Raw genomic sequence first — 26154 nt, 5'->3', positions numbered from 1 at the left:
TCTCCTCCCCTAGACCCCTCTGCAAGGGGATGTCCAGTGGCCGGCAAATGGGCTTTAGGTCTCCACTCTGCACTCCCTGCGCCCCTCATTCACTATGGTAAGATTTTTTTGGTTCTGATGATGCCTTATACCTGATCCCTTCGACACAGGCTGGTGTGTTCTTCCATGTGGGCTTTGTTGCTTCTGAGCTAGATGGCCGCTTGTTTACCCTCAAACTTTTAAGACCCCAGACACTATATCTTTTGATAGCCGGGCACCATCAGCTTTCTTCACCACATTCGCTTATTCACCCGCTTTATCTTCAGCGGTTGTGTCGGGAGGATGAGCATCATAGAATGCCAATTTAATAGAAGAAAATATTCTTGCATTGAGTGAGTACTTGAGTAGAGGCCCAATATCCTTCTGATACCTTAATACTAAACCTATGAATATATGCATATTGATCTATTACCCCATCCTCATATATAAATATATTTGCATATGTACATATCTTTGTCTAGACCTCTATAAATGCCCTTTGCCTCCCAGCTCTTTCCTCTATTTCCCTTGACTTTCCTCCTGTCCCACTGTAATGCTCAGGCCCCACCAGGGTTTCAGCAACTCCTCTTCGTTACATTACCCTTGATCATGCCCTACCAGACCTCCTACACCCTCATCACCAGTTTGGATCACTGTTGTTCCCTTGTCCCTGCATTTGTTAACACCACTTCCTTTCACCCCCCCTCTCCCTCTCCTATGTCTCCCCGGAACTGTCAGTCCCATTGTTTTTCCTCCAGATTGTTCATCCAGCCTATCTTATTTAGACAGACCTGCAGAGATAATAACATGCACAAAAACAAGACAGAGCAAAACCAAGCAACAATATACAACAAAACAACAACAACAAACCGCTGACAGAACAAAACAAAACACAACAAGAAAGAAAAGCTTGTAGTTAATTCAAGGATCGTTTATTGGCCTTTAAGGAGTATTTTCCAGTCCAGTCTGTTGGGGCACCACGCCCTGGCCCCAAAGTGTACCTTCAGCATTCCCTGGGGACCTTGCTGCTCCATTCCCTTGCTGTTCCGCTGCACACCCCCAGTGCTTTGCCTCGGTGTGGCGGGATCAGATTGGGCGCAATTCCCACACTGTGTCTCCGGTACTGTCCCCCACAAGGTCATGGGTCAGTGAGGGGCGTCATGTCTCAGAGTGGGGCTGGCCATGTGGTCCTCTCTGTGAACTGGCTGCTCTAATTGGAGTCATCGTCCTCAGGGCCTGGTGGGCCAGGATGTGCTCCACTCTCTCCTACTCCCCCTTCATCTGCTCCTGTGTGCTCCAAACAGATATGTCCCTCTCCCGGAGCTGCAGATTCAATGCTGTCCTTTGAAATAAATTCTTCTGTGGGGAGGGGCAGGCGTCCACTCAGTATTTGGTACTGGGCCAGCCCCCCAGGCCTCTCCACTGGTTCCCTACTCCACGCCGAAATATTGCATTCACCCCTTGGGGCACGGGGTTGAAGTCTGGTCCCCTTGGGTGGGTTAGTGCCTGTGCCCCACTACCCATTTCTTCCTTACTTTCATCATTTTTTCCTTTCCCCACCTCCTCCCAACACTCCATCTCCTTAGGTGTGACTTCTGAGAGATCAGGCTGTACGTACCCGCCAGACATGCACAGTGCATACTTTCTTCAGCCGCACCAGCATTTTGCGACTGTCTTGTCAAAGTCCTTATCCATCATAGCCATCTCAGTGAGCATCAGAGGGTCGTTGGGTGGTGCCAACGGTATCTCAGCTGCTACCTAAAAGGTCCATCAGAAAACTGGAGCACAGCTCTACTGGAACACGCGTGGGTCACCACCAATCGGAATCAACTGGAGGGCAACTGGTTCAGGGGTGAAGTGCCATCTCCTCGTGTCAATGTGCACTTCCCATGACAAATGATGTTGAGCATCTTTTCATCTGCTTATTGACATCTTTGGAGAACTGAATCACTTTGCCTATTGTTCAATTGGGTTATTGGTATTTTCATTGTTCACTGATGAGGTTCTTCCTATATTCTGGACACTAGGGCGCATCAGAATCAGGATTTGCAAATGAACACCCCTCTCCATCCTGTAAGCGGTCTTTTCACTTTCTTGATAGTGCTCTTTGAAGTCCACATCATTTCTACCTTGGATCTTCAAAGGCTGAATGCCTTGCTCAGAAAGGACTTTAAATGCAACATCGAAGTAACCCAGGTGCTTTTCAGCTAGTAGGAGCCTCCAGCTCACACAGCAGGCCGGACCCTGGGAGTGTAGCTCCCTTGGGCTGGCGTCTTCTTTGCTGGGCTCAAGTAGCCCTGCAACAGACAGTGTCCCTGGTGCTGCTGTTGGGGCTGGAGACGGAGGGTGCAGCCTACAGGAGGCATCACACTGGTGGAAAGAGCCCCCAGTGCCCTGCCCAAGCCCCCTTGATCTCTGCCTTATGGCCATCATTGACCAGGATCTAAACTTGCTTGACTTTCCCCCTTAGAAAACTAGCCTGTTACCATTTAAGTTTGAACTCACTCTAAATGCCACCAACCAGTTTTAATTCGCTAGCAGAGACATGTGCTTTAAATTCTCTGAAAATACCCCGGGTGCCAGAGACGTGAAAGACAGGCGGGCCTTTCCCCTTACCGTCAACACTGTGACCCGCCGCCCCCCCTGCTGCAAGGCACTTGCCAGCTGGGATACTTACACTCAGCGCGTGACTGCGCAGGTGCTCCTGCCGAGTGAACCTCTTGCCACAGGTCTCGCAGGGGTAGGGGCGCTCGCCTGTATGGGAGCGGATGTGCCGCTTAAGGATGCCCTTCTGTTTGGCAGTGTAAGGGCAGAAGGGACACTTGTGGAGCTTGATGGGGACCACCAACACATCACCTGGGGAACCAAACAGATGGATTCAGCTCTTGTAAGAGCAGTGTCAACACCTGCTGCTGGATGGGGTCTGGAGATGGGGAATTGGATCGGCCCCAGATCAAGAAGACACCACACCACCTCCAGCTAATAGCAGGATCTTGTACATTTGAACGGTTTGACTCCCAACCAACACGAGAATAGCACCATGTGTGAGATTGCAAGGCATGCCATGATGCACACTTCTCTGACTCCAACCCAGCACTGGGAGCCCGGCTCAGCTACACCCTCGGAACGCACAGGTCTTCCTGTGAATTGGGGAGAGCCCCACAAAGCACGACTTCGATTCTATTTGATTTCACTTTAGGAACATGCCAATTGAGACCTCCGAATGGTTCTCGTGACATTCCAGAGTCTGAACAACTCTGTGTTAGGATAGATCAGACCTACAGATCAGGGTTCATGCTCTCTTTAACAACTGTTCCTAAGACTGTCTCCCTGGCATGTGTAGGGCTCGCTATCATGCAGACCCTAAATTGTTGGGAATTCATACTAATCATGTGATCAACTATTCAGGAATTCATGAACAGCTTTTTCTCTCTTTCTCCCACCCCACTGGACAATCTGTAATGTTCTTCTGCTTCAGATACCTTCCTCTGTTTGGCCCACCTGGGAAACTCCTAGTCTTCCTTTAAACCTGCTCAGTGTTTATTTCATCTGGGAACTCTTCTCCAAACGCCTGGAGAGAATTCTTCACTTTCACGTTCACCCATCTGTATTAAGACTGTTCCTCTCAAGTTTCCTGAATGTCCCTTTACTATGACATTCTAAGATTTTTTCCCTCTCTCCAAGAACTTCAGGATTTTTTTATAGGCTGTGATCATATTATATATCACATCACATCAGCATGAGTACCTGGATTCAGGTCCTGTCTCGACCAGTAGCCAGATAGATGTGTGACCTCGGACATTTTTCTGAAATCCTTATCTGTAAACCAGTGTGAGTTGCCATCTCAGAGGATGTGGGAAGGAATAAATGAAGCAACCCCTAAAACTGTGCGAACATCGCACCTGGCACACAGTTAGCATTTGTAAACATCAGCCATTTTCGTCTCCCTCATAATCATCGCCCCGCTTTTCTTTGCTGATTGGGCGGCCCAGCTCTCATGGCTTCTGTCATCTCTGGACTTATCCATATTCTCCTCGACTTTGGAGGGTACCTAACTAGCGCTGTCTTTCCTGGGCACTGTAAGAAGGATGGCCCGCTGAACATGCCAAGTAAGAACCTCGCATCGTTTCATGTAAGGGCACAGAGCTTCTAGTTCCCTAACTGCCTAAAAATTTAGATCACTTCTTAAAAACAACAGAAACGAATCTCTCGCTGACATCGAGTCACTCCTAGTGACCCAATAGGACAAGGCAGACCTGCCCCTGAGGGTTCCCAAGACTGTCTCTCCTTACAGAAGCAGGAATAATCGACAAGGACGCCAAAGTCCGTTTCCTAGGCTAACCCAGCAGTCCGCAGCTCAGCAGTCCATACATAAGTTGACCTGCTGTCTCTCATTGAGCACATTGGGGCTAAGGTGCCACTTTCCTGTTCACACCGTTTGTCCCCATCCACCTAGCCCTGTGCTGCTCCCTTCTCGTCAAGTATAAAAGTATATAAAAAATAATAAAATCATTAAATAAAATGGACCCCGGGTTGGTCCTTGGAAGAAGCAAATGGTAATGTTTTTCCATGGGTAAAGTACAAATTATCTCAACATTTTCCTTTCTCTTTTTTTATCTGACCCCCCACCCCGCCCAATACAACAGTTGTTTTGAACGCATATTGCTGTGTCAATGCTCATCTTTAGCAAGGGAGAAGGACGTGTACTCAAATCCATACAACGTAACACACACAAAGGTCAAAGTGCTAGAGAAACATCCACAAGAAAGTGATGGGTTTTTTTCTGGGAGTGCAGAAAAGATTTCACAGGAAGGTACTAGAGGGTGAATAGATTGAGAAAACGATCTTAAATTGAGGTGCAGCATGTGGGGGGCATGGAGCTACACGAGCATAAAGAAGGTGAGAGATGAGACCAGGGAAGGGGCAAGAACCAGACAGTGAAGGTCATGTCCATACACTTACTCAACACATTGTGAGCTACTATGTGGCAGGCTCTGTTCTAGACTCTGGGATACAGTAGTGAACAGCTCAGGTAAAATCCCTGCCCTCATACATGACATGCTAAGGAGGTTGGCCTTTACTTGGTAAACAGTTAAGATTTTAAGCAGGGAAGGTACATGCTCGGATTCTTCTTCTAAAGGATCCCTCAGGTTAATGTTGGGAGAGGCTTCAAGGGAGGGCATGGATGAGACTGGATGGATACTGGTGAAGCCAACGGAGGCGAGGGACACAGGAGGAAAAACAGGACGCGAGGAAAAGGCTGCTCAGTTTGGATTTTGCTGGGCTTGAGGCACCTTCAGAAGCTCCACGTGGGACTGTCCAAGTCACATACCTACATCTGGATCATCAGCACATCAGCGTGGTTGCATGAACTAAGCTCTTCCCGGAGCACCCTGCTTCCCTGGCCTCTCCAACAGGCCTCCGTGTGTTTCATTACCACTTCCAGACCTCTGTCCCTCCCTGCTTCGTTCAAAACCCTCAGACTGTATGACACCTTCCTTGTTACAGGTGTCATGTACCTCCCCCCTGCCCAATCACTGCCTCAGGCCTTGGAAATCTGAGCACATCACCTTCTTTTCCAACACCTGTCATATTCCTTGCTATGGAATGTGATATAAAAAATGATCCATCCTTCCAACGCCCTGGTTTCTATTCCTTGACCTCCTCTTCCTCAAAGATCTGAGCAGTGGCCGTGATCTGAGCCCATTCTCAGCATCCAATCCGGAGACCACCGAGGCAAATTCAAGATGGCATCTTTCCGCAAAAAGTAGGAGCTCGGGTCCCACGTTGCTGGCACGTGCTACCAGGCTGAAAGGGACAACTACGTACCGAAACTCTAAGACGAGCAGCTACCCTATCGGGGAAATAGGGAAAGCGGGGGGCACGCAGACTGGTCCTGAGGCCCAGTGAGGCACGCAGATTCCTCCCCTCCTGCTCCCGTTCCCTCTCCTAGGTGAGACTTGAGAGACCAGAGAGTGGTTTCACTGGGGTGACTTTCCTCACACGTCCCCGCTTATGTTTTCATCACATTTGATCTCCCTTTGGGGTGATGTTTTGGTACTCTTGATGAGACGTCTCCTACCAAATTGGCCTTAGGTGAAGAGCACCCCAGGATTTAAAGAAGAGGGTAAAAAAATCTAGATTACAAAACAAATCTGCAGTAGTAGCGCAGAGCATGACCCTTCGAAGCAGACCCTTTCAGATGGGGAGGCGGGGCTGGCTGGACAAGCGGAAGCGCTCATTGAGCGGCTATCCAGGGTTCCGCAAACCCATGCCTATGAACGCAATCCCTTCTTTTTTTCTTGGAAGAAAATAACTTTATTTTCATTAATTCAAATAATTATATCGCCACAGCTAGGTTGAGGGGGCCACACAAACCCAGTCCCAAACATGTGACATCATCTCAATTCAGAAGAATGGCTTCTTCCAAGGTGACTCTGAAAGCCAGGAAGTGATTAATGATGGAGGAGAGGTTTAACTTGTGCACGTTACATGGCTACTATCAGTTATCGATTTATGCTAAATTAACTTGGTCATGAGAGATGTATTTCCCAGTTCTTCGATCTGAATGTGATTAGGCCAATCTGTTTGCAAATTTGCACTGCTTCAGCACCTCACTGCAACCCTCGCAGAGCTTAAGGTCGCCCTGGTTCTGGGCACATTCCAAAAACTGCTTCATCTCATAGTGGCAAGGACCAAACTGCTGCTGCTGCTGGTACACCGGCTGGGCTCCCGGAGGCTCCTGGTAAGTGATGTCAGGCCTGGCGGGCTCAGAGCCGCTTCCCCCACCGAAGCCTCCAGTGATGGCATGGCCCAGCGTGTGCCAACAGCAGAGCCCACAGCCACAGCGGCTGCCGTGGTCACCTTCTGGGCCCTCAGACCGGGTTGTCGGGGTGCAGCAGTGGGTGAGCCAACTGCAGTTGGTGAGGCTGCAGCTGGTGGGTGGGCAGCTGGGGCAGGTCTGGGGGCAGCTCTCATCTGAGGGGCCATGTCTGTCCCTGCACTCGCGGCCCGGCTGGCTGTTACCCATGGCTTACTGATGCTTCCTCCTCGAGCTCACCTGTAACATGGCTGCTAACCTCTAGGATCAATTCGCCCTCGGCCAGAGCAGTGTGGGTTTCTCCTCTCTTGAACACGATCTCCTTCTGGCATGGGGGGGTGGGGGAGGGGGCATTACTCTTAGGCCATTCTCCTCCTTTACTGGCTGCCCTTCTCAGTCTGCTTTTCTGTTTTCCCCCTACTTTCCTGAAATCTAAATGTTGGCATTCCTTGGATCCATCTTCTAGCAATCCAGCTCAATAAGCCTACAGGGCGAAACATGGTTTAAAATCCCATCCATCCAAAATTTACACCTCAGCTCTGACTTCTCCCCAGAGCTTCAAACTGAACTGCAACTGCGTACGGAGCACCTCCAAGTGGCTCTCCAACAGGCATTTCACAGGCGGCATGTCGCAGCCGGTGGCGCAGGCTGAAATCCCCGGGCTCATCACAATTCCTTTCTCTCTCACACCACCCACTCATCCAGGCGAGTGTGATCAGCTCTCCCTTTGAGATGGAGCTCCAATCCCACCACGCCTCGCCTCTCCACTGTTAAATTCGAGGATCAATCTCTCACCTGGGCCATGACAGTAGCCTCCTAAAAGGTCCTCTGGCTTCTGCATTTAATACAGCGGTTCTTAGCCTGTGGGTCACGACCCCTTTGGGGGTTGAACAACCATTTCACAGGGCTCTCCCAACTCATAACAGTAGCAAACTGACAGTTATGAAGTAGCAAGAAAAATCATGTTATGGTTCGGGGGGGGGGGGGGGTCACTACCACATGAGGAACTGTGTGAAAGGGCCGTGGCCTTGGGAAGGTTGGGAACCACTGCTCTAACAGACATCATTCCGATTCATTCTCCGCTGAGCCTCTGCAGTGGCTCCCCTTCTCGAAGCCCTTCTGGTGGCTTTTGAGGCCCCACCCGATCCACCTTCCCCGGCCTCATCCCCATCACCCTCTGCCCCATCACTCCACTGAAGCCACGCTGGCCTCCTTGCTGCTTCTGCGCTCACCAAGCCTGGTCCCACAAGCCTGGGCCTTGCTTCTGGCCTCTGTCTGGGATGTTCTTCTCCCTGACAGCTGCATAGTTTGCTCTTCCTCCCTTGAGGTTTCTGCCCAAAGCCAACATACTAGAAATGCCCTCCTTGTAAACACCCAATACAACAGCGCCCCTTCACTCCCTAAACAGCCCTGGTGGCACAGTGGGTTACTCACTGGGCTGCTAACTACAAGGTCAGCAGTTCAAATTCCCCACTGCTCCATGGCAGAGAGCTGAGGCTTTCTGCTCCCATGAACAGCTACACTCTCAGAATGTACACAGGGACCGTTTTATTCTGTCCTATAGGGTTGCTATGAGTCAGCATCAACTGGATGGCAGTGAATCACTACCTGTCCCCCTTATCTCTGCCTTTAGTCTTCCTTCTTAAGGCTCATCACCATCTGACACGCTTATTTGTTTACTGTCTAGCTCCCTGCACTTGAATGTCAGCCTCATGAGGGCAGGGCTGCCTTTTGTTCAGTATAATCAGTCATTAACAGTGCCCAGCACAGAGTAAGAGCTCAAGAAATATGTTAGGGGAATGAACAAATGGGCAGAGGGGATGAAATATTGGACAAGGATGGCAATGCTAGCTACACTGACATTAAGTGACCGGTGACACAGCTGAAAAGGGAGAGATGCAGGGAAGAGCAGGCAAGAGGTACACACAGAGAGACAGAGCAGGGTCAACTTCTAAGAGAGGTCAAGTAAGACAGCTCCTGAAAACCAGCCCCTGGATCAGCGCTAGAAACAGAGCTGCTCTCCTGGCAGCAGAGGGCTGAGAAAAGGGTGAGAATACTCAAGGCAACCCACCTAGAGGGCTCTTCAAGGAAAGAGGGGGGCTGGGGCTGCGGAAGAGCTACAAAAAGGACTTACACTTCAGGTGGGGTCTGCTCTGTCTGAGATGGGCAGCCGATAACTATTGCAGCGGGCTCCCAGCCTGGTCTTCCGTCTCCACGTCCTCTGGTGCTGAGGTCACACCATCTACCAGAAATGCAGCTCCTGTCCACTCCTAAACTCAGCACATACACACACACACACACTGCCACCCCCAGCTCCTCTATGGCTACAGATAAAACCCAACCTCTTAGCAATTAAGATTTCCTATGATCTGATACCAGTCTGACTTCTCCCGATGTCTCTTCTCCTTCAACCCTGATACCACTTCCATGATGCCTCCCTGAACGCCCAGCGGGAAGTCCCCCTTCTTTTGGATGAGCATGGAGCTCATTCCCGTCTGTATGTCATCTACATATGTGAGCGCTTGTTTCTAAGACACCATCAGTTCTTTAGGAGCTGAATCTTCGTCTGACTAATTACCAGCACAAGGAAGGTATGAAAATGTTTTTCTGAGGGAGGGGGGAAAGGGGAGGGAGGGGAAAAAAAAAGAGGACCTGATGCAAGGGGCTTAAGTGGAGAGCAAATGCCTTGAGAATGATTGGGGCAGGGAATGTATGGATGTGCTTTATACAATTGATGTATGTATATGTATGGATGGTGATAAGAGTTGTATGAGTCCCTAATAAAATGTAAAAAAAAGAAAATGTTTTTCAAAAATATATAAATGAAAAAATATATATGAGTAAGGAGTCCCTGGGTGGTACAAACTGCTAAGCATTCAGCTACTGATCGAAAGGTTAGTGGCTCGAACCCACACAGAGGTGCCTCGAAAGGAAAGGAGTAGCCATTGAGGGAAAAGGTGTATGTGTGCCCAAACAAATCATTCCCACTCGGAGCCTTGGCACTTGGAGCAAATCTCCCCTGCAGTCACGCGAACATTGTAAAAACTTGGAAGGCCACAGGCCTGTCCAGGAGCCAAAGTACCTGCCTTCCACGGCACCCTGTGATTTGCAATAAGGCTACAGGCGGGGAAAGCCCGGGCATCTGTGGGGAGACGGGGAGAGTGTGTCTTGATACTGATTGTGCTGAAACTCTCGATCCACTTGTACTGCCTTCACAAGGAGCAAAAGGAGCCCCTGCACGGTCCTAATTCTGCCTGGGCCACCGATGTTCCAGTTCGGCATTCTTGGGAAACGTGCTGAACCCTTCTGGGTCTCCGTTTCTCCACATTTAATCAAACTCATAGGCTAGGGCTTTACAGGGGTCTCCAAAACTCCAAGCTCATGGCTATCCACTCAATTCCAACTTGTATCGACCCTATCAGACAGGGTAGAACTGACCCTGGGGGCTTCCAAGCCTGTAACTCTGTAGGGAAGTAGAAAGCCTCCTCTCCCCCAGCACGGCTGGAGGTTTCCAACTGCTGATGGGGTGATTTGCAGCCAATGCCTAACCAATTACGCCACCAGGGCTCTGAGGATAGGGTCAAATGGATGTCAAAGGGCCTTCGGTCTGCAATGTGCATTTACGCAAATGGGAAGGAAGGGTTCAGTGAGTTTCCTCAACATAGCTGCTGGAACGGCTAGTGAAGTTAGTCTTGGAAGGCCAGCACAGCATTGTCAGGTTCTGTTTCCATCAGACATGTAGAGGGTTCTTGCTTCAGAGAAATGAAATGAAGTCTCCAGAAGAGCCACTCTGCAATGAAGTAAAGCAGTCAACCTGCCCTAGACTGGAAATGTTCTGCATTGATTTCGTGGCTTGCAACTCCGGAAGCCACCCAGTACTTTCACTAGCAAGGTGGCTTGCTCTCACTGCATGGAGTCAATGCTGACTCAGCGACACCCTGTGGGTTTCTCAGACTGTCTGTCTACAGGAGGAGAAAGACAGGCGTCTTTCTCCCTTGGAGCTGCTGGTGGCTTCAAACTGCCGATGATGCAGACTGTACCCCAACATGTAACCACTACACTATCAGGGCTCGCTAGTGAGGGGGCAGTCACGTTTATTTCTGTCTCTTACAAAATATCTTCAAACACATTTTCCTCACTTAAGAAGAGTGAACAAAATTGAACCCATCTTTTCAAATGAGTCAAGGAAACAATTTCTCATTAAAGACAAAAATTTACCAAAGGATGTAAGAAACGGATTCCCATGAAGGCAAATGTCATTTACGTCTAAGCTGTTTTCAAACTGATACTACCATCAACCAGGACATGTTGGCCGAGCATCTCCCGTGTGCCGTGTGCCGGCACCATGCCAGGGAGAGAAGCACAAACGACCTGCGTGTTGAGAACGCCTCCTCGAATGTGAGAAAACACCCTGAGGCCATTCTCACTTGGTTTCTGTGAGAAAGGCAAGGCGGGAGCGCGTGCTAATGAGAAAGATTCCAAGAGAATAGTGACTGAGCTGAGGTCTTACTGCTGGTTAGTGGAAGAAAGTCTCAAACTGCCTTCCACGTGTTTATACTCTAGTTGTAGCAGGAAAGCATAAACAAACGTGAAGAAACAAAGTTCTGAGCAAAGAGGTACTCAATGAATACCTACTGGTGGTGGTGGTGGTGGTGGTGGTGGTGGTGGTGATGGTGGTGGTGGTGGTGGAGTTGGTGGTGGTGGTGGTGATGGTGGTGGTGGTGATGGTGGTGGTGCTGGTGGTGGAGTTGGTGGTGGTGGTGGAGGTGGTGGTGGTGGTGGTGGTGATGGTGGTGGTGGTGGAGGTGGTGGAGGTGGTGGTGGTGGTGGTGGAGGTGGTGGTGGAGATGGTGGTGGTGGTGGTGGTGGAGGTAGTGGTGGTGGTGGAGGTGAAGGTGGTGGTGGTGGGGGAGGTGGTGGTGGTGGTGATGGTGGAGGTAGTGGTGGTGGTGGTGGTGGTGGAGGTGGTGGTGGAGGGGGTGGTGGTGATGGTGGTGGTGATGGTGGTGGTGGTGGTAGTGGAGGTGGTGGTGGTGGTGGTGGTATAAATAATGGTAGAGATGGTGGTGGTAATGAAAAAGACAGTGGCGGTGGTAGTGACAATGGTGAGGATGATAGTGATGGTGGTGGTGGTGACTGATGATGAAGATGATAGTGGTGCTGGCAGTGAAAATGACAGTGATGGTGAGGATGGTGAGGATGATAGTAGTGGTGGTGACTGATGGTGAAGACGACAGTGGTGATGGTGGCAGTGAAAATGACAGTGATGGCAATGGTGGTGGTGAGGATGGTGACAATGATAGTAGTGGTAGTGGTGGTGATTGATGGTGAAGATGATGGTAGTGAGGATGGCAGTGGTGATGTTGATGGTGGTGGTGAGGATGATCACGGAATACAGGGCACAGATGAGATAATGACTGCTGATGGGACTGGCTGCGCTCACCTGTATCCTCTCCATACCAGTCAGTCTGGACATCCATCACGGAACTCGTGGCCACGCCTGCTCCATCTGGCCTGGCTTCCAAACTCTGGGCAAAGTGGTGGTCTGCCTCGTCGTGGCCCGGGGCAGCGCCGCTGCGCAGGAGAGCCTCCAGGAACTGCTTCACGTGGTAGTTGCTACAGGCTAAGTCGATGGTGTGTGCGCTGGCCAGGCCCTGCTCGCGGTGAGCCAGGCTCAGCGGCGCCGCACCCTGTGGCAGCGGCTCACCGGCCTCCACCGCCACTTGGTCGCCGTCAAATTCCACCTTGGGCTCCGTCCGTTTCGGCTGAGTCGTGAGGTCACTGTACGTGGGGCCACCGCCCTGGTTGCCTCTCAGCACTAGTTCTAACGGGTGGCAGCCTCCACAGTCGCCGCAAGGGGACCCTCTCGAGCAGCCCACGCCCCCTTCTCCCCCGGCTGAGGAGGAGACCGCGCTCTTGGGGGCGCACGAGGTCACTTCCCCGTGGGCACCGGGGCTCCCGCTGTCCGCCTGGTGCGCGGCCGCCGCCACTGCCACCATTGCGGCCGCCACGGCGGCCTCCTTCTCCATCTTGCGGCAGATGTCCAGCGACGACCTGATGTACGTCTTGCAGGAGTTCACGACATCGTTCATCTGCAGGTAGCTGGCCGCCGACATCACTTCGATCACGTTCTCGCCGCACAAATCCAGCTTTCCGGAGTACAGAAAGTCTAAGATGGTGGAGAAGGCGTCGGAGGTGACAATGTCCAAGGAGGCGGTGCTGTGCCGCCCGCTGTCTTGGATGTAGTGGATCAGCAGGGCTCGGAAGTAGCCGCTGTTGGCAAACAAAACGTTCCTGTGGGCCTTGAAGACGCGCCCCTCCACCACGATGCTGCAGTCACAGAAGAAGTCCCTCTTGCGCTGTTCATTCAGCTCCCCCAGGAGCTTGGCCGGATAGGACTGCATCTCCATGTCTCCCGATGCCCGATCGATCGATCGATCGCTGCCAAATGTCAAGAATGAGGTTAAGGCACCAATCCCCGGCTTACCAATAGGAGGCTATTTTTTTTTAATTCAATTTCTTTTTTCACTCAAAACTTGGTTCCGTCGTGTTTTATGATATGGAATGCTTTTGTGTCTGAACAAAAATCGGAAGTTATTCAACTAGAGGAAGTCAGGACAAGCAACAGAAATGGGAGTCCTGGTGGAGCCATAGTTAAAGCAAACCTACACCGCAGCGGTTCTCAACCTGGGGGGTCGCGAGCCCTTTGGTTCGACCCTTTCACAGGGGTTGCCCGATTCATAACAGTAGCAAAATGACAGTGATGGAGCAGCAACGAAAATCATGTTGTGGTTGGGGGGTCACCACCTCAGGAGGAAATGTATGAAAGGGTCGCAGCGTGAGAAAGGTTGAGAACCGCTGCTCTCGGGGTCACTAAGGGCTGAAATGGACTTGATGGCAGGTGGCTTGGGGTTTGGAGTGTGAGCACGGGACATGGTTTCACATGGATTATTTCCATCAAGAGTCATACAGGCCCGAAGCAGAAGTCCTCACATCGTGTACACACTTCTCACTTAAAAATTGAGGCTCAGAAAGGGTAGGAGAGGACCCAGCTGGTAACGGGGCCAGGTCTTACCAGAGTCCAGAGTCTCCATCCTTCCTTCATGCCCAAAACCAACCCCACTGCCACTGAGTCGATTCTGACTCATAGGGGGCTCATAGGTTTGAACACTTGAACTTTGAGTATAAGAGCCCACCAGTTAACCACAACACCACCGTGGCGCCTTCTATTTTCTTCAATACTCAATGGACAGATAGTGCCCAAATCTAAGAATGACAGTTCTATCTTCAGTATCCCAAGTTGGAACTCTGCTGGTTGCCATCAAGTCGATCTGACTCATGGTGCGCCCTGTGTGCGCAGTAGGACTGTCCCATAGGGTTCTCAGGACTGTGACTTTGGGAAGGAGAGAGGGTGTCCCCGCCTTCCGGCGTGCCTCTAGGTGGGCCTGTACCACGACCCCTGGGACTGGTAGCTGAGCCCTTTACTATCTGTACTACCAGGAATTCCTAGATCGGAACCTGCAAGGCTGGCAAGTAACAGTCTCTGCTGTCAGACTTTGGGTGGATTCTTGTACTATCCTGCATCCAATCTTATCATTCTAGTGCCCTTTTTGACTTTGATGGAACCATGTGTCCCCCATTCCCACAGACAGGCTTTATGTAAAGCTGGCTCCACCCCGAGGCTCCAGATAATAAGATGTGATGTACATTGTATCTTACCTTCTGACCATCGGGATTCGCTCAGAGAGGGCTGTGTGGACTGCTCAGAGCCAATGAGAAGCAGTAAAACATTTTCTGGGGTTTCGGAAAGAGTACATTCTGCTCTGTGGATATGTGGGAGTGAGGGGGGATGCTGTTGGCACAGCACCGTACCAGGGGACCCAGCCGAACAAAGAGGAGACAGGATCAACTTGGGGGAGCCCAGAGATGCCACCCGAGCGCCAACTCAAGCTGTGCCAGATGCCAATTACGGTAAGTCCCTTTTGGTTTTAGCTGGCCTGAGTTGAGTCTACTATCACTAATTGACGGAGTCCACTGTGTGTGGTTAACACCTTTGAATTGCTTAAATACTGGCCCTTCTCTATTAGCGGACCACAAGTCCTCTGACAACATAAACCTCATTGCAGTCAATCTGACATCTTCCATAGCACCTAGTTGAGTATTTTGGGAAAATGGACTTGCTGGGAAAAAAAAAAGAAAACATGGAATACTCCTTTCTTAATTGCCAAATATAAACCTGTTGCCATCCTGCTGGTTCTGATTCATAACCACCCTACAGGACAGAGGGTTTCCAAGGCTGCAGTCTTGACAGAAGCAGGTCACCACATTTCTCCAGTGGAGCTGTGGAGCAGTTGGTGGGTTTGAACAACTGACCTTTCACTTAACAGCCAATGATGTAACCGCTGTGCCACCAGGGTTCCACATTGCTACATAGAACAAGTTTTAAATCCTCCTAGTGACTGATCTTCTCTATCTCCCCATCATACAAACCACATCATCATTTCTTTAACTTGCTGACCCATGAAACTCAGAGAGGTGTCTATAAGCATGTACATCAGCGCCCTCCACTGGAACCACAAAGCGTCCGACTAGTTAGAGCTGCCAACCACTACTAACAACCCTTCAACCACTTCTCCTTCCACAAATAATACCTCGCCCCATCAGAAATCAGGGGAAAACAGGGGGAACCTATTTCAAGGATCTACATGTGACCTCTCCCTAGGGGACATACAACAGAAAAGTGGGGGAAGGGAGACATGGGACAGAGCAAGATATGACAAAATAATAATTTATAAATTATCAAGGGTTCATGAGGGGGGGAGTGGAGAGGGAGGGGTAAAAATGAGGAGCTGATGCCAGGGGCTTGGGTGGAGAGCAAGTTTTGAGAATGATGAGGGCAACGAATATACAAATGTGCTTTACACAATTGATGTATGTATGGATTGTGATAGGAGTTGTATGAGCCCCTAATAAAATTATTTTTTAAGTGAAAAAACAAATCAGGGGGGAAACCCCTCAGGGGACAAAGAGAGGCCCCTTTCCCTAGCCAAGTAGATTCCCCAAGGTCTATCCACTGACTGCAAAGACTTGACTCATAAAGAGCTGCCACTGCCTCATTAAGTGATCATTTATACCTCCTTTAGACATGCCTTTATCTACTAGGGCAATAAGCTTAAGATCTAGAGAACCAAGCAAGATTGGAAGCAGGGATGAGCTTCTATAAGCAGGTCAATGGACCAAAGTGAAAAGCAACAGCTAGCAGAGTCAACTTGATTACAAGTAGACCTAGGTGCCCCCGCCACCGACACCCATCTAACTGAAGGATGGGGAAAGCTCACGATGCCCAAGGGCATCACGAAGTTATTCGTACAGCCCAGGGCCAGGGCTGATGTTCCTAAAGATGTGCTGAAGAGTCAAGAAGGCTCATATTTTTATATCCATTTCAAACTCAAACTTTGCCATAATTTTGAGAAGCTTTGCTTCTAGAGTAGTTAAACTGAACAATTTAGTTTTAAAAGGAAGACTTGTCAAATATCTGAAAAATTCACCTATCTCAAATAAGTCACGATCAAAAGCCTTCATGAGGCTGAGATTTCAATTATTCGGCCATCTTCCCACTGTTCCAGCCTAGTCTTCAGAACAGTTCTTGCTAGTGCCGTTGACAATAAAAAATATTAAGGGAAAGGGGCTTAGATAAATTCTACATTTAAATAGAGCAATTTATTTTTTTAATTTAATTTTTAATTATTTATTCCTCTCAGAGTGACAGGAAACCTAGCAGGTTGATAAACATTTTTTAATATATTAATACCCAGTGTCTGAAGGAGCCCTGGTGGAGTAGTGGTTATGCATTAGGCTGCTAACTCGAAGATCAGCAGTCTGAAACCACCAGTTCCTCTGCAGGAAAAGACAAAGCTTTCTACTCCCATAAAGATATTCTCTGCTTCGAGCTAAGATCCATCTGACATCAGCAATGACATCCCTTGTTCCACGTCCTCTTCTGAATCCGGCCTGAACTTCTGGAAGTTCCTTGTCAATGTAGTGCAGGAACCATTGTTGCATGATCTTAAGCAAAATTTTACTTGTGTGCAATATCAATAATGCTCTATACTTTGAGCATTTTGTTGGTTCACCTTTATTTGGACTGGGCACAAATATGGCTCTCTTCCAGTCGGCTGTCTTCCACATTTCCCATCATAAATGAGGGAGACCTTCCAGTGTTACAGCTCACTGAAATATTTCTATGGGTATTTCATCACTCCTGGAGCCTTATTTTTGGCGCATGCATGTCATGCAGTTTGAACGTCTTCCCTCAGCACCATTGGTTCCTGCTCACAGGTTACCTCCTGACATGGTGGGTGTCGGCTAGTTCTTTCTGGTGCAGTGACTGTGTGTTCTGTCCACCTTCCCTTGATGCTTGCTGCATCAGTCAATATTTTGCCCAAAGGATCTTTCAATTTGAGGCGTGAATTTTTTCTTGAATTCTTTCAGCTTCAGATATGCCGAGTGTGTTTTCTTCCCTATTAGTTTTCTAATTCTAGGTCTATGTACACGTCATTATAACATTTCGCTTTGTCTTCTTGTTTCCCTTTGAAATGTTCTGTTCAGCTCCTTGATTTCAACCTTTCTTCCACTTGCTTTAGCTACTTTATGATTAATAGCAAGTTTCAGAGTCTCTTCTGATATCCACTTTTATTTTTTTCTTTCTTTCCTGTCTTTTTAATGACCTTTTGCTTTCTCCATGAATGATGGTCTTAATGTCCTCCCACAGCTCATCAGGTTTTCTGTCATGTGTTCAATGCACCAAATCTCCTCTTGAGATGTTCTCGAAATTCAGGTGAGACAGACTGAAGGTTGTATTGGGGCTCCTGTGGACTTGTTTTAATTTTCTTCAGCTTTATCTTGAACTTAGATATAAACAATTGATGTCTGTTACACAGTCGGCCCCTGACCTAGTTTTAGCTGCTGATATTGAACTTCTACATTGGGTCTTTCTACAAAGGTAGTCAATTTGATTTCTGTGCATTCCATCTGGGAAAGTCCATGTGTCTAGGCACCTTTTGTGTTGTTGAAAAAAGGTATTTGCTATGAACAAGTCATTGGTTTTGCAAAATTATGTGATCTCCAGCTTCATTTCTATCACTAAACCCGTATTTTCCAACTACTGCTTCTTCCTGTTTGTTTCTAACATTAGCATTCCAATCACCAATAACTGTTCATGGATCTTGACTGCATATTTGATCAATTTCCAACTGAAGTCAATGGTAGGATTCTTCAATTTCTTCATCACTAGATTTTGTGGTTGGTGCAAAAGTTGAATAACAGTTTATTGACTGGATCTCCTTGAAGGCATTTAGATGTAATCCAATCACAGAGAGCCGATGTGACACATGATGGACTTAGTAAGATCCTTTCTGACTATGAATGCCTATCCTCTTGATTGTATTATTCTGGCAGAGAAAATCATAGGGTTTTCTGATTCAAAATGGCTAATACCAGTCCATTTCGGCTCACTCATGCCTAGGATATTGATCTTCATGTGTTCTATTTCACTTTTGACCACTTCCAATTTTCCTAACTTCATACTTCGCATATTCCACGCTGTTTCTCTTTACCTTGAGTCCTGCCCCATTAGCAAACGAAGATCCTGAAGGCTCCACTCCCCCAGGCTTTACCAGACTCACTCTCCTCCAAGAAATCAGCTCCCCTGCAGTCACATTTCGAGTGCCCTTGGACTTAAGGGTCCATCTTCTGGTAATATCTCCGACAATGTTCTGCTTCCTTTGGTTAGGTTTTCAGTATTTGAAAATGCTTCCAAACTCCTTCCTTCAAAATCGGTAGCCAATTCCTTCTTAGTCTGGAAGCTCCGCTGAAACCTGTTCACGTTGGGAGGCTCTGGTGGCATTTGAAATACCAGTGCCACAGCTTCCAGCAGCCACACACGAGCCACCACAGTAAAATAAACTGACAGGCAAGTGGTGGAAGAGTAGGAGAGCGTGATCTTTATTTTCATTTAAAACCTTTCAGTACAGTTGGAATGTTTTACCATGTGCACATATTACTTTAGTTTTTCTTTTTAAACTAAGAATAAGGAGGGCAGGAGTAGATAAACTGGGGGGAAAAAATGATACCAGCAAACACAATACTTTCTAACCACTGGACTGGCTTAGTCTACAGGCCTTTTTTCAGGATACTTCCATTTTCACCAGATTTTAAAGCAACAGTGGAATCTTGGTTTGAGTTCTCTAGAGGAGGAAAGCCAATATATTGGTTTCATTCATATATATATATATATATATATATATATATATATATATATATATATATATATATATATAAAATCACTCAACAGCCACACTATATTCTGTGACTAGGATATTATGTGATTTAGCTGTCATGTGAATGTAATAATAAAACTGTATGGGCCCACTTCTGGTCATCCCATTGCCACTGCTGCTACTGCTGGAGCTGTAGCAGAGACTGGAGGAATGGGCAGGGGCGGCGGCTGAAAGGGCACAGGCAGAAATCAAAGAGGAAGACAGGGCAGGAAAGGGAGCGTGTCCAGCTCTGCCATGGTACCCTCCATGTGGGCAGCAGGAGCAGCATGGGCCCTGCAGCTCCCATTTTTGCCTGCCTGCTGAGCAAAGCCAGAGAGCCATGTCCTCTGCTTCACCTGTCTGTGGACCTGTTAGACCTGCCAGAGTGTAGGTTTGGGGTTTTAAAGACCATTCCAAAAGAAAACCCAAACTCACTTCCATTGAGTTGATTCTGACTCACGGAGATCCTAAGGACAGGGTATAAATGTCCCTATAGGTTTCTGAGATGGTAACTCATTTTTTTAAATCATTTTATTGGGGGCACGTACAACTCTTATCACAATCCATACATCCATCCATTGTGTCAAGCACATTTGTAGGTTTGTTGCCATCATCATTCTCAAAACATTTTCTTTCTACTTGAGCCCTTGGTATCAGCTCATTTTTTCCCTCCTTCCCCAACCCTCCCTCCCTCACAAATCCTTGATAATTTATAAATTATTATTATGTTGAGGGAACCAATTACAAGGATCTACATATAACCTCCTCCCCAGGGGGACGGACAGCAGACAAGTGAGTGAAGGGAGACGTCGGACAGGGCAAGATATGACAAAATAATAATTTATAAATTATCAAGGATTCATGAGGGAGGGAGGAGTGGGGAAGGAGGGGAAAAATGAGGAGCTGATGCCAGGGGTTTAGGTGGAGAACCAAAGTTTTGAGAATGATGAGGGCAATGAATGCACAAATGAATGTACAAAAATTTACACAATTGATGTATAATGAATTGTGATAAGAGTTATATGAGCCCTAATAAAATGATTCTTAAAAACTAGACTGAAAACCATAAAAAATTATTTTTTTCATGTCTTACACTGTATGACTTCTCCCTTCACCCACTTTTCTGTTGTCTGTCCCCCCAGGATATGTAGATCATTGTGATTGGTTCCCCTTTATCCCCCACCTTCTCCTTAACCTCCTGGTATCCCTACTCTCATTATTGGTCCTGAGGTGTTTATTGTCCTGGATTCCCTGTGTTTCCAACTTTTATCTGTACCAGTGTACAAATTCTGGTCGAACTGAATTTGTAAGGTAGAATTGGGATCATGATAGTGGGGGTGAGGAAGCATTAAAGAACTAGAGGAAAGTTGTATGTTTCATCGGTGCTATACTTCACTCTGACTGGCTTGTCTCCCCCCCTGAAACCTTTCTGCAAGGGGATCTCCAGTGGCCTACAGATGGGCTTTGGGTCTCCACTCCACACACACCCCTTATACACAACGATATGATTTTTTGTTCTTTGATGCCTCATATCTGAGCCTATCAACACCTCATGACCACACAGGCTGGTGTGCTTCTTCCATGTGGGCTTTGTTGCTTCTGAGCTAGAGGGCCATTTGTTTATCTTCAAGCCTTTAAGACCCCAGACGCTATATCTTTTGATAGCAGAGCGATATCAGTTTTCTTCACCACATTTGCTTATGCACACGCTTTGTCTTCAATGATTGTGTTGGGAAGGTGAGCATCATGGAATGCCAGGTTAATAGAACAAAGTGTTCTTGCATTCAGGGAGTACTTGAGTAGAGGCCCAATGTCCTTCTGCTACCTTAATACTAAACATATATATTTAGTATTATATATGTGTATGTGTATATATATGTGTGTGTGCGCGCGCGCACATAGATCTATTTCGTCATATATAAATATATCTACATATGTACATGCCTATACTTAGACCTCTATAAATGCCCTTTGCCTCCTAGCTCTTTCCTCTATTTCCTTTTACTTTCCTTTTGTCCCACTATCCTGCTCAGCCTTCATTTGGGTTTCAGTAATTCCTCTTGGTTACCTTGCCCTTGATCAAGCCCTACCAGGCCTCCTACACCCTCCTCACCATCGACTTTAGATCACTTGCTCTTCCCTTGTCCCTGGGTTTGTTAACACCACTTCTTTTCCCCTACTTCCCTCTCTCCCATGTCCCCCTGGAACCTTCAGTCCTGTTGTTTATCCCATCTATCTTATCTAAATACGCAGAGATCATAAAATGCACAAAACAAGACAGAGCAAAACAAAGCAAGGAAAGAAAATAAAACAACAAATAACTTTGAGGACTACATGTGTAGAGGAGGTCAAAGGTGGTCCAAACAGATGTTAAGCAAGGCATACCTAGACAAATGTCTTTCAAGAAAACGGTTCCTGCAGTTGGGAAGAATGTCAAATCCAAAGCCCAGGGGTCAGAAAGGTGCCAGGATGTCAAATCCAAAGCCCAGGGGTCAGAAAGGTGCCAGGCTTCTTTCTCCTGGCTCATTACATTACAGGGTCTGACCAACCCCAAATCAGAATGTCAGATGACAGTACACTGGCTATCATCCCAAGAGTCAAAGGTCAAAAGATGCAGGAGCCAAAGAGAACACTCTATGCCAAGATATGCATACATACTGGATGCAGACCACACACCAAGGAAACCGACTGGCTTTCCACTGATTGGCCACTCACATCAGATCACAGAATGGAGAATGATTACATTATATGACATTTTGGAAGAGCAATCAATCCAGTCTCACCAAGGTGGCAATATAATATTAGCCATCACAAGTACTCTGTGGGATTATAAAGAGACTTCCCCAGTTTCATCTCCACCCAAAATATGCCAAACCTTAGAGGCTGTTTCCTAGCAGATGTGGGGAGGACAGATGCTTAGAGACATCCTCCCTAAAGACAGTCCGTTTTCAGACAACTGTCTGGGCCCACCACAGGTAGAGTCGCTCCCTGGTGTTCAGGACACTGGGCTACTTCTCCCTAAAGGCTTACAACCATTAGCTTGGTCCCTATAGGTGGGCTTACACCCTACTGACAAAGGTTTCTATGGTGGACTAGAAAACAGGTCAAACAGACTCAGTGACATCCAAAGTTAGGCTGCCATCCTGAATCTAGGATCTGACCTTCTTGTCACATGTATACCTCAATCCCTCCTCTTCCTATTGCGTGTATGTCCCTAGATTGTCCCCTCTCACTGCTGTATAACCTAAAGTGCTACCCCTTCCCGTAACGTATGTCTTAATCTGTAATTAGGGGGCTTGCATGCTCCCCCAAAGGTATATAAGCCTGGGTTAGCAATAAAGAGTTCTCTTAGGCTCCCCTCTTGGCCTCTCATCCTCTCCCCCATCCTCTCTCCCCTTCCCTTTCCCCTTGCCCTCCTTCCCTTCCCCCTCTCTCCACATGGACCACGAAGCGGGGCTGAGGTGAGCATGCTACCATGAAATGTGTCTGACTCCATTATTTCAATCTCTCTTCAATCTCTCATGCTCTCTATGACTTTACTATCATCTTTATATATATTAACCGTACAATTGCGCCTATTGAACCCGGGATTCGTTGGGGGGGGGGGGGGCGCTGGCATTTTTCCCCACAGTACTCAAAATTACTCCTCTGATTTTTTTCTGCAAATATTCCCCATGCTGTTAGGTCATATGCATACATCCTGACTTTGTGAAACTGTCATACTTTCTTCAAATATGTCTCCAATCTCACAGTTGACAAGGCCTATGAGGATACTTCTTCAGGCCAGCCCCAATTGCCTTCCACACTCTGCATCTTTGGGGTATCCTGAGAATCACCATTTCTCCCAGAAAAGACACCACTATCATACGCACAATTATCAACACCCTGGCAGGGAACATCCGGACCTCTCCAATTGAAGCCACACAGAATGCTGGCACGAGGATGTTAGCCACAGAAGAAGGAACCCAACATGGTCCCTGGCTCCCAGACAGACAGGGTGAATGCCAACAGCACCATCTGCAGTCCGGAGACTCACCTGTTTCCCTGCGGGATCCTGGCCAAGTCAAGGAGCGCCTTCATTTAGGTGCTCTGTGGCTCTTTCTAACAAGACTCCACCAGCCCCACCGAGCAGAAAATAATAACCACTCTCCGCTATCATGAAGGTTACTGTGCACCAGTCGTTATGAAGGAGGCAGAGAGGGAGAGATGAGGCTGTGTGGCCCTTAAAGATCGAAGGTCTGTTGAGAACAATGATGGCACCAAACGTACAAACGGGCTTGACACACTGGATGGATGGATGGATGGATGGATGGATGGATGGATGGATGGATGGATGGATGGATGGATGGATGGAAGGATGGATGGATGGATGGATGGATGGATGGATGGATGAATTGTGATAAGAGTTGTATGAGCCACCAATGAAATGATTTAAAAAATAAGTTGAGAGTCTCAGAAACCCAAAGGGGCACCTCTGCTCTGCCCTACAGGGTGGCTGTGAGTGGATGGCTGAGTCTTGTGGCTCACGCTTGCTGGGATAACTGTTGTTCAACACAAGTTGAGTGTCCCACGTGAGAAAAAGATGCCGCAGTTTTTTCTGTAGATTTACAGCCCTCTGTGTCTACAGAAGCCTACAGTATCTACAGATACTTCTGCAGACTTACAGCCTTAGAAACCCTATGGCCCAGTTCTACTCAGTCTTTTAAAATTATCTATGCATCGGATTTGACTCAATGGCAGTGAATCTGGTTTTTTAATCTTTTTTTTGGGGGGGGAGGGTTGTCTTTTAACCTTGTATGAATTGTTGCACAACATACTTTATAAGCAGCGACCAATTTTAACTTTATAATAACCAGTGAAATAAGTACTACCATTACATCCTGTTTTTTCAAAGGAGGAACTTGAGGTTTAAAGAAAAGAGACAAGACGCCCAAGTTACGGACTTGCTGGGTTTGATTCCAGGTTGGAGTCACTCAGCCACTCCAGGACACAGCGCCAGTGACCAGGGTCGTCACTCCTTTGCCCAGCGCACTGGGTGGTGGGGCTGTCACCGCTGGAGAGATTCTACAGGTACCAACACCAGTCACCACCATCTACGCTTTACCCACTAAACCCCTAAGACCTGCCCGGAGCCACCGAAACAGCTCAGGTGTCTGGAGGTGAGGTCCTGAGACCTTGCCCCTCCTGTGGCCTTCTGGGGACAAAGTGACCACTGCTGCGGTAGGCACTGCCCCAGACTAGCCACGTCCTCGAGCCCCAGGCACCGCCGGAAAGAGCCGTGCCCCAGTCCCGGTGACAGGGGTGAGGGAAGTAGGGCCACCGCGCCCGCCCCTGCCCACGACGGGAGGAAGGTAGGGGTCAGTTGTCCCGCGGGGGGCTGGGGGGGTTGGCGCAGCGGGGGTCCCGACTGGAGCCAGGGTCGAGCAGCCCGAAGGAGGCCAACCGAGAAAGGGTATCCCGGGCCGCTGTCGCCCAGGTTGGCCCCCGGGGGTGCCCTGAACCCACCCCAAGCCAATAAAACCGCAGCGCGAAGCCGAATCACGGCTCTCACCTTCCAGCCGGCCTCCGCCGCGCCGCCACCGAGCTACGCGCACCGACACGCCCCCCTTTCACTCACCTGCTGCCCCGCCGGTGAGAGGCGGGGCATCTGACCAATCACGGAGGGTTTCGGGCTCAGGAAGGCGGGTCCGAGAGCCTGCGAGTCAATCACATGCGCCGGCGCCCGCTCCGGAGGCGGTGCTCGCGGAGTCATGGGAGTTGTGGTCTCCGCGCTCGTTTTAAGGGCCGCGTGCCAGTGGACAGAACTACAAGTACCAAGATGCCCAAAAGGGACCAGACCAGAGCTCGTGAAAGACTGGGTCTCCCGTTGGGTCTTTTGGGGACCGGTGAAGTAGCTCGTCTCTTTGTCCCGACAGCAAGAAGCACTTGTCGCGGATATTAAAGCAGCCTTGAGAATGAAGGTTATAATTGATCAGCCTGCACATATCTCCCTGCTGGCGATCTGCACAGAAAAAATGGTTTGATATAGCCACTCAACAGGCTACTCATTCAGCACCCACCACACACGTGCAGTGAGTAGTGGTTAACAAAACATAGGACTGTTCCCTCAAAAGGTCTTCAGGTTCAGTAGGTGTAAGGAATTTTGGGGCGCGAAACAGAACCAAAGATCCAATCGGCAAAATTTAGAAGCAGGCTTTATTGGGAGGCTTGGGGGCGGATTCAGAAACTCAGGGGATTGAGCCTTTGAAACCGCACTTTGGGAAATATGGGCTGCGTCTTTATACCCTTGCTGGCAGGCACAGCTGGGAAGGATCCAAACTGGGGAGGAGCTGTGCACACAGGTGCTTCAGAAGGGAGAAGGTCTTTGACCTTATCTACTTGCCAAGGACGGGTAGAGAGGAGTGTGCTTATCCTCAGAAAACCTTCTGGCTCCGGGAGGAACCGGCTCCAGGAATTTGAAGGTTGAGCAGTGAGAGGGAGGTCAGTGAAAGGGAAGTCTATGAGAGGTGAATTCTGAGGGCCAAGCAGAAGGCACCGGATTCAAAATGGAGTCCCTTTTGCCAAGACCAGGCAGTAGGCAGAAAAAGAAAGAAGAAAACACTGCCATCAAGGGACTGATTCACAGTGGCCCCCAAACTCACTACCATCGAGTCGATGCTGACTCACAGTGACCCTATAGGGCAGGGTAGAACTGCCCCTGTGAGTTTCCAAAACTGTAACTCCTTTCAAGAGTTGGAAGCCCAGTCTTTCTCACGCAGAGTAACTGATGGTTCTCAACTTCGGACCTTGCAGATCTCAGCTCAACGCATAACCACTATGCCACCATGGCTCCTATAAAGTCAAACAATAGCTTAATTACTATGCCTCTGGCATTGTGCTCTTTTATAAAATTGTTTATGTGCACTCCATTTTGCCACCACTCGTCTGTCAGATTGTGGAAGGAATATACAGTCACTATTCCAAAAAAGATTTGGTCAATATTCAATCACTTCTAGAGGT

General features: G+C 48.4%; 1 protein-coding gene across 1 annotated transcript in view; it reads right to left on the bottom strand.

Moving 5' to 3' along the window:
• The window catches only part of ZBTB8B (zinc finger and BTB domain containing 8B), a 33072-nt gene extending 8314 nt beyond the window's left edge, over window positions 1-24758 (bottom strand). Inside the window, exons 1-3 of the mRNA XM_075553627.1 lie at window positions 24707-24758; window positions 12282-13279; window positions 2696-2874 (exon numbers count right to left, since the gene is read on the bottom strand). Coding sequence (XP_075409742.1) covers window positions 2696-2874; window positions 12282-13248 — 1146 coding nt within the window. The 5' untranslated portion in view covers window positions 13249-13279; window positions 24707-24758. The remainder of the gene's footprint in view (window positions 1-2695; window positions 2875-12281; window positions 13280-24706) is intronic.
• Window positions 24759-26154: the final 1396 nt, after the last annotated feature.

This window comes from Tenrec ecaudatus, chromosome 1 (genome assembly GCF_050624435.1).
Source record: "Tenrec ecaudatus isolate mTenEca1 chromosome 1, mTenEca1.hap1, whole genome shotgun sequence".
Taxonomy (NCBI): Eukaryota; Metazoa; Chordata; class Mammalia; order Afrosoricida; family Tenrecidae; genus Tenrec; species Tenrec ecaudatus.
The sequence above is the reverse complement of the archived record's forward strand: the minus strand, read 5'-3'. Positions and strand labels throughout refer to the sequence as shown.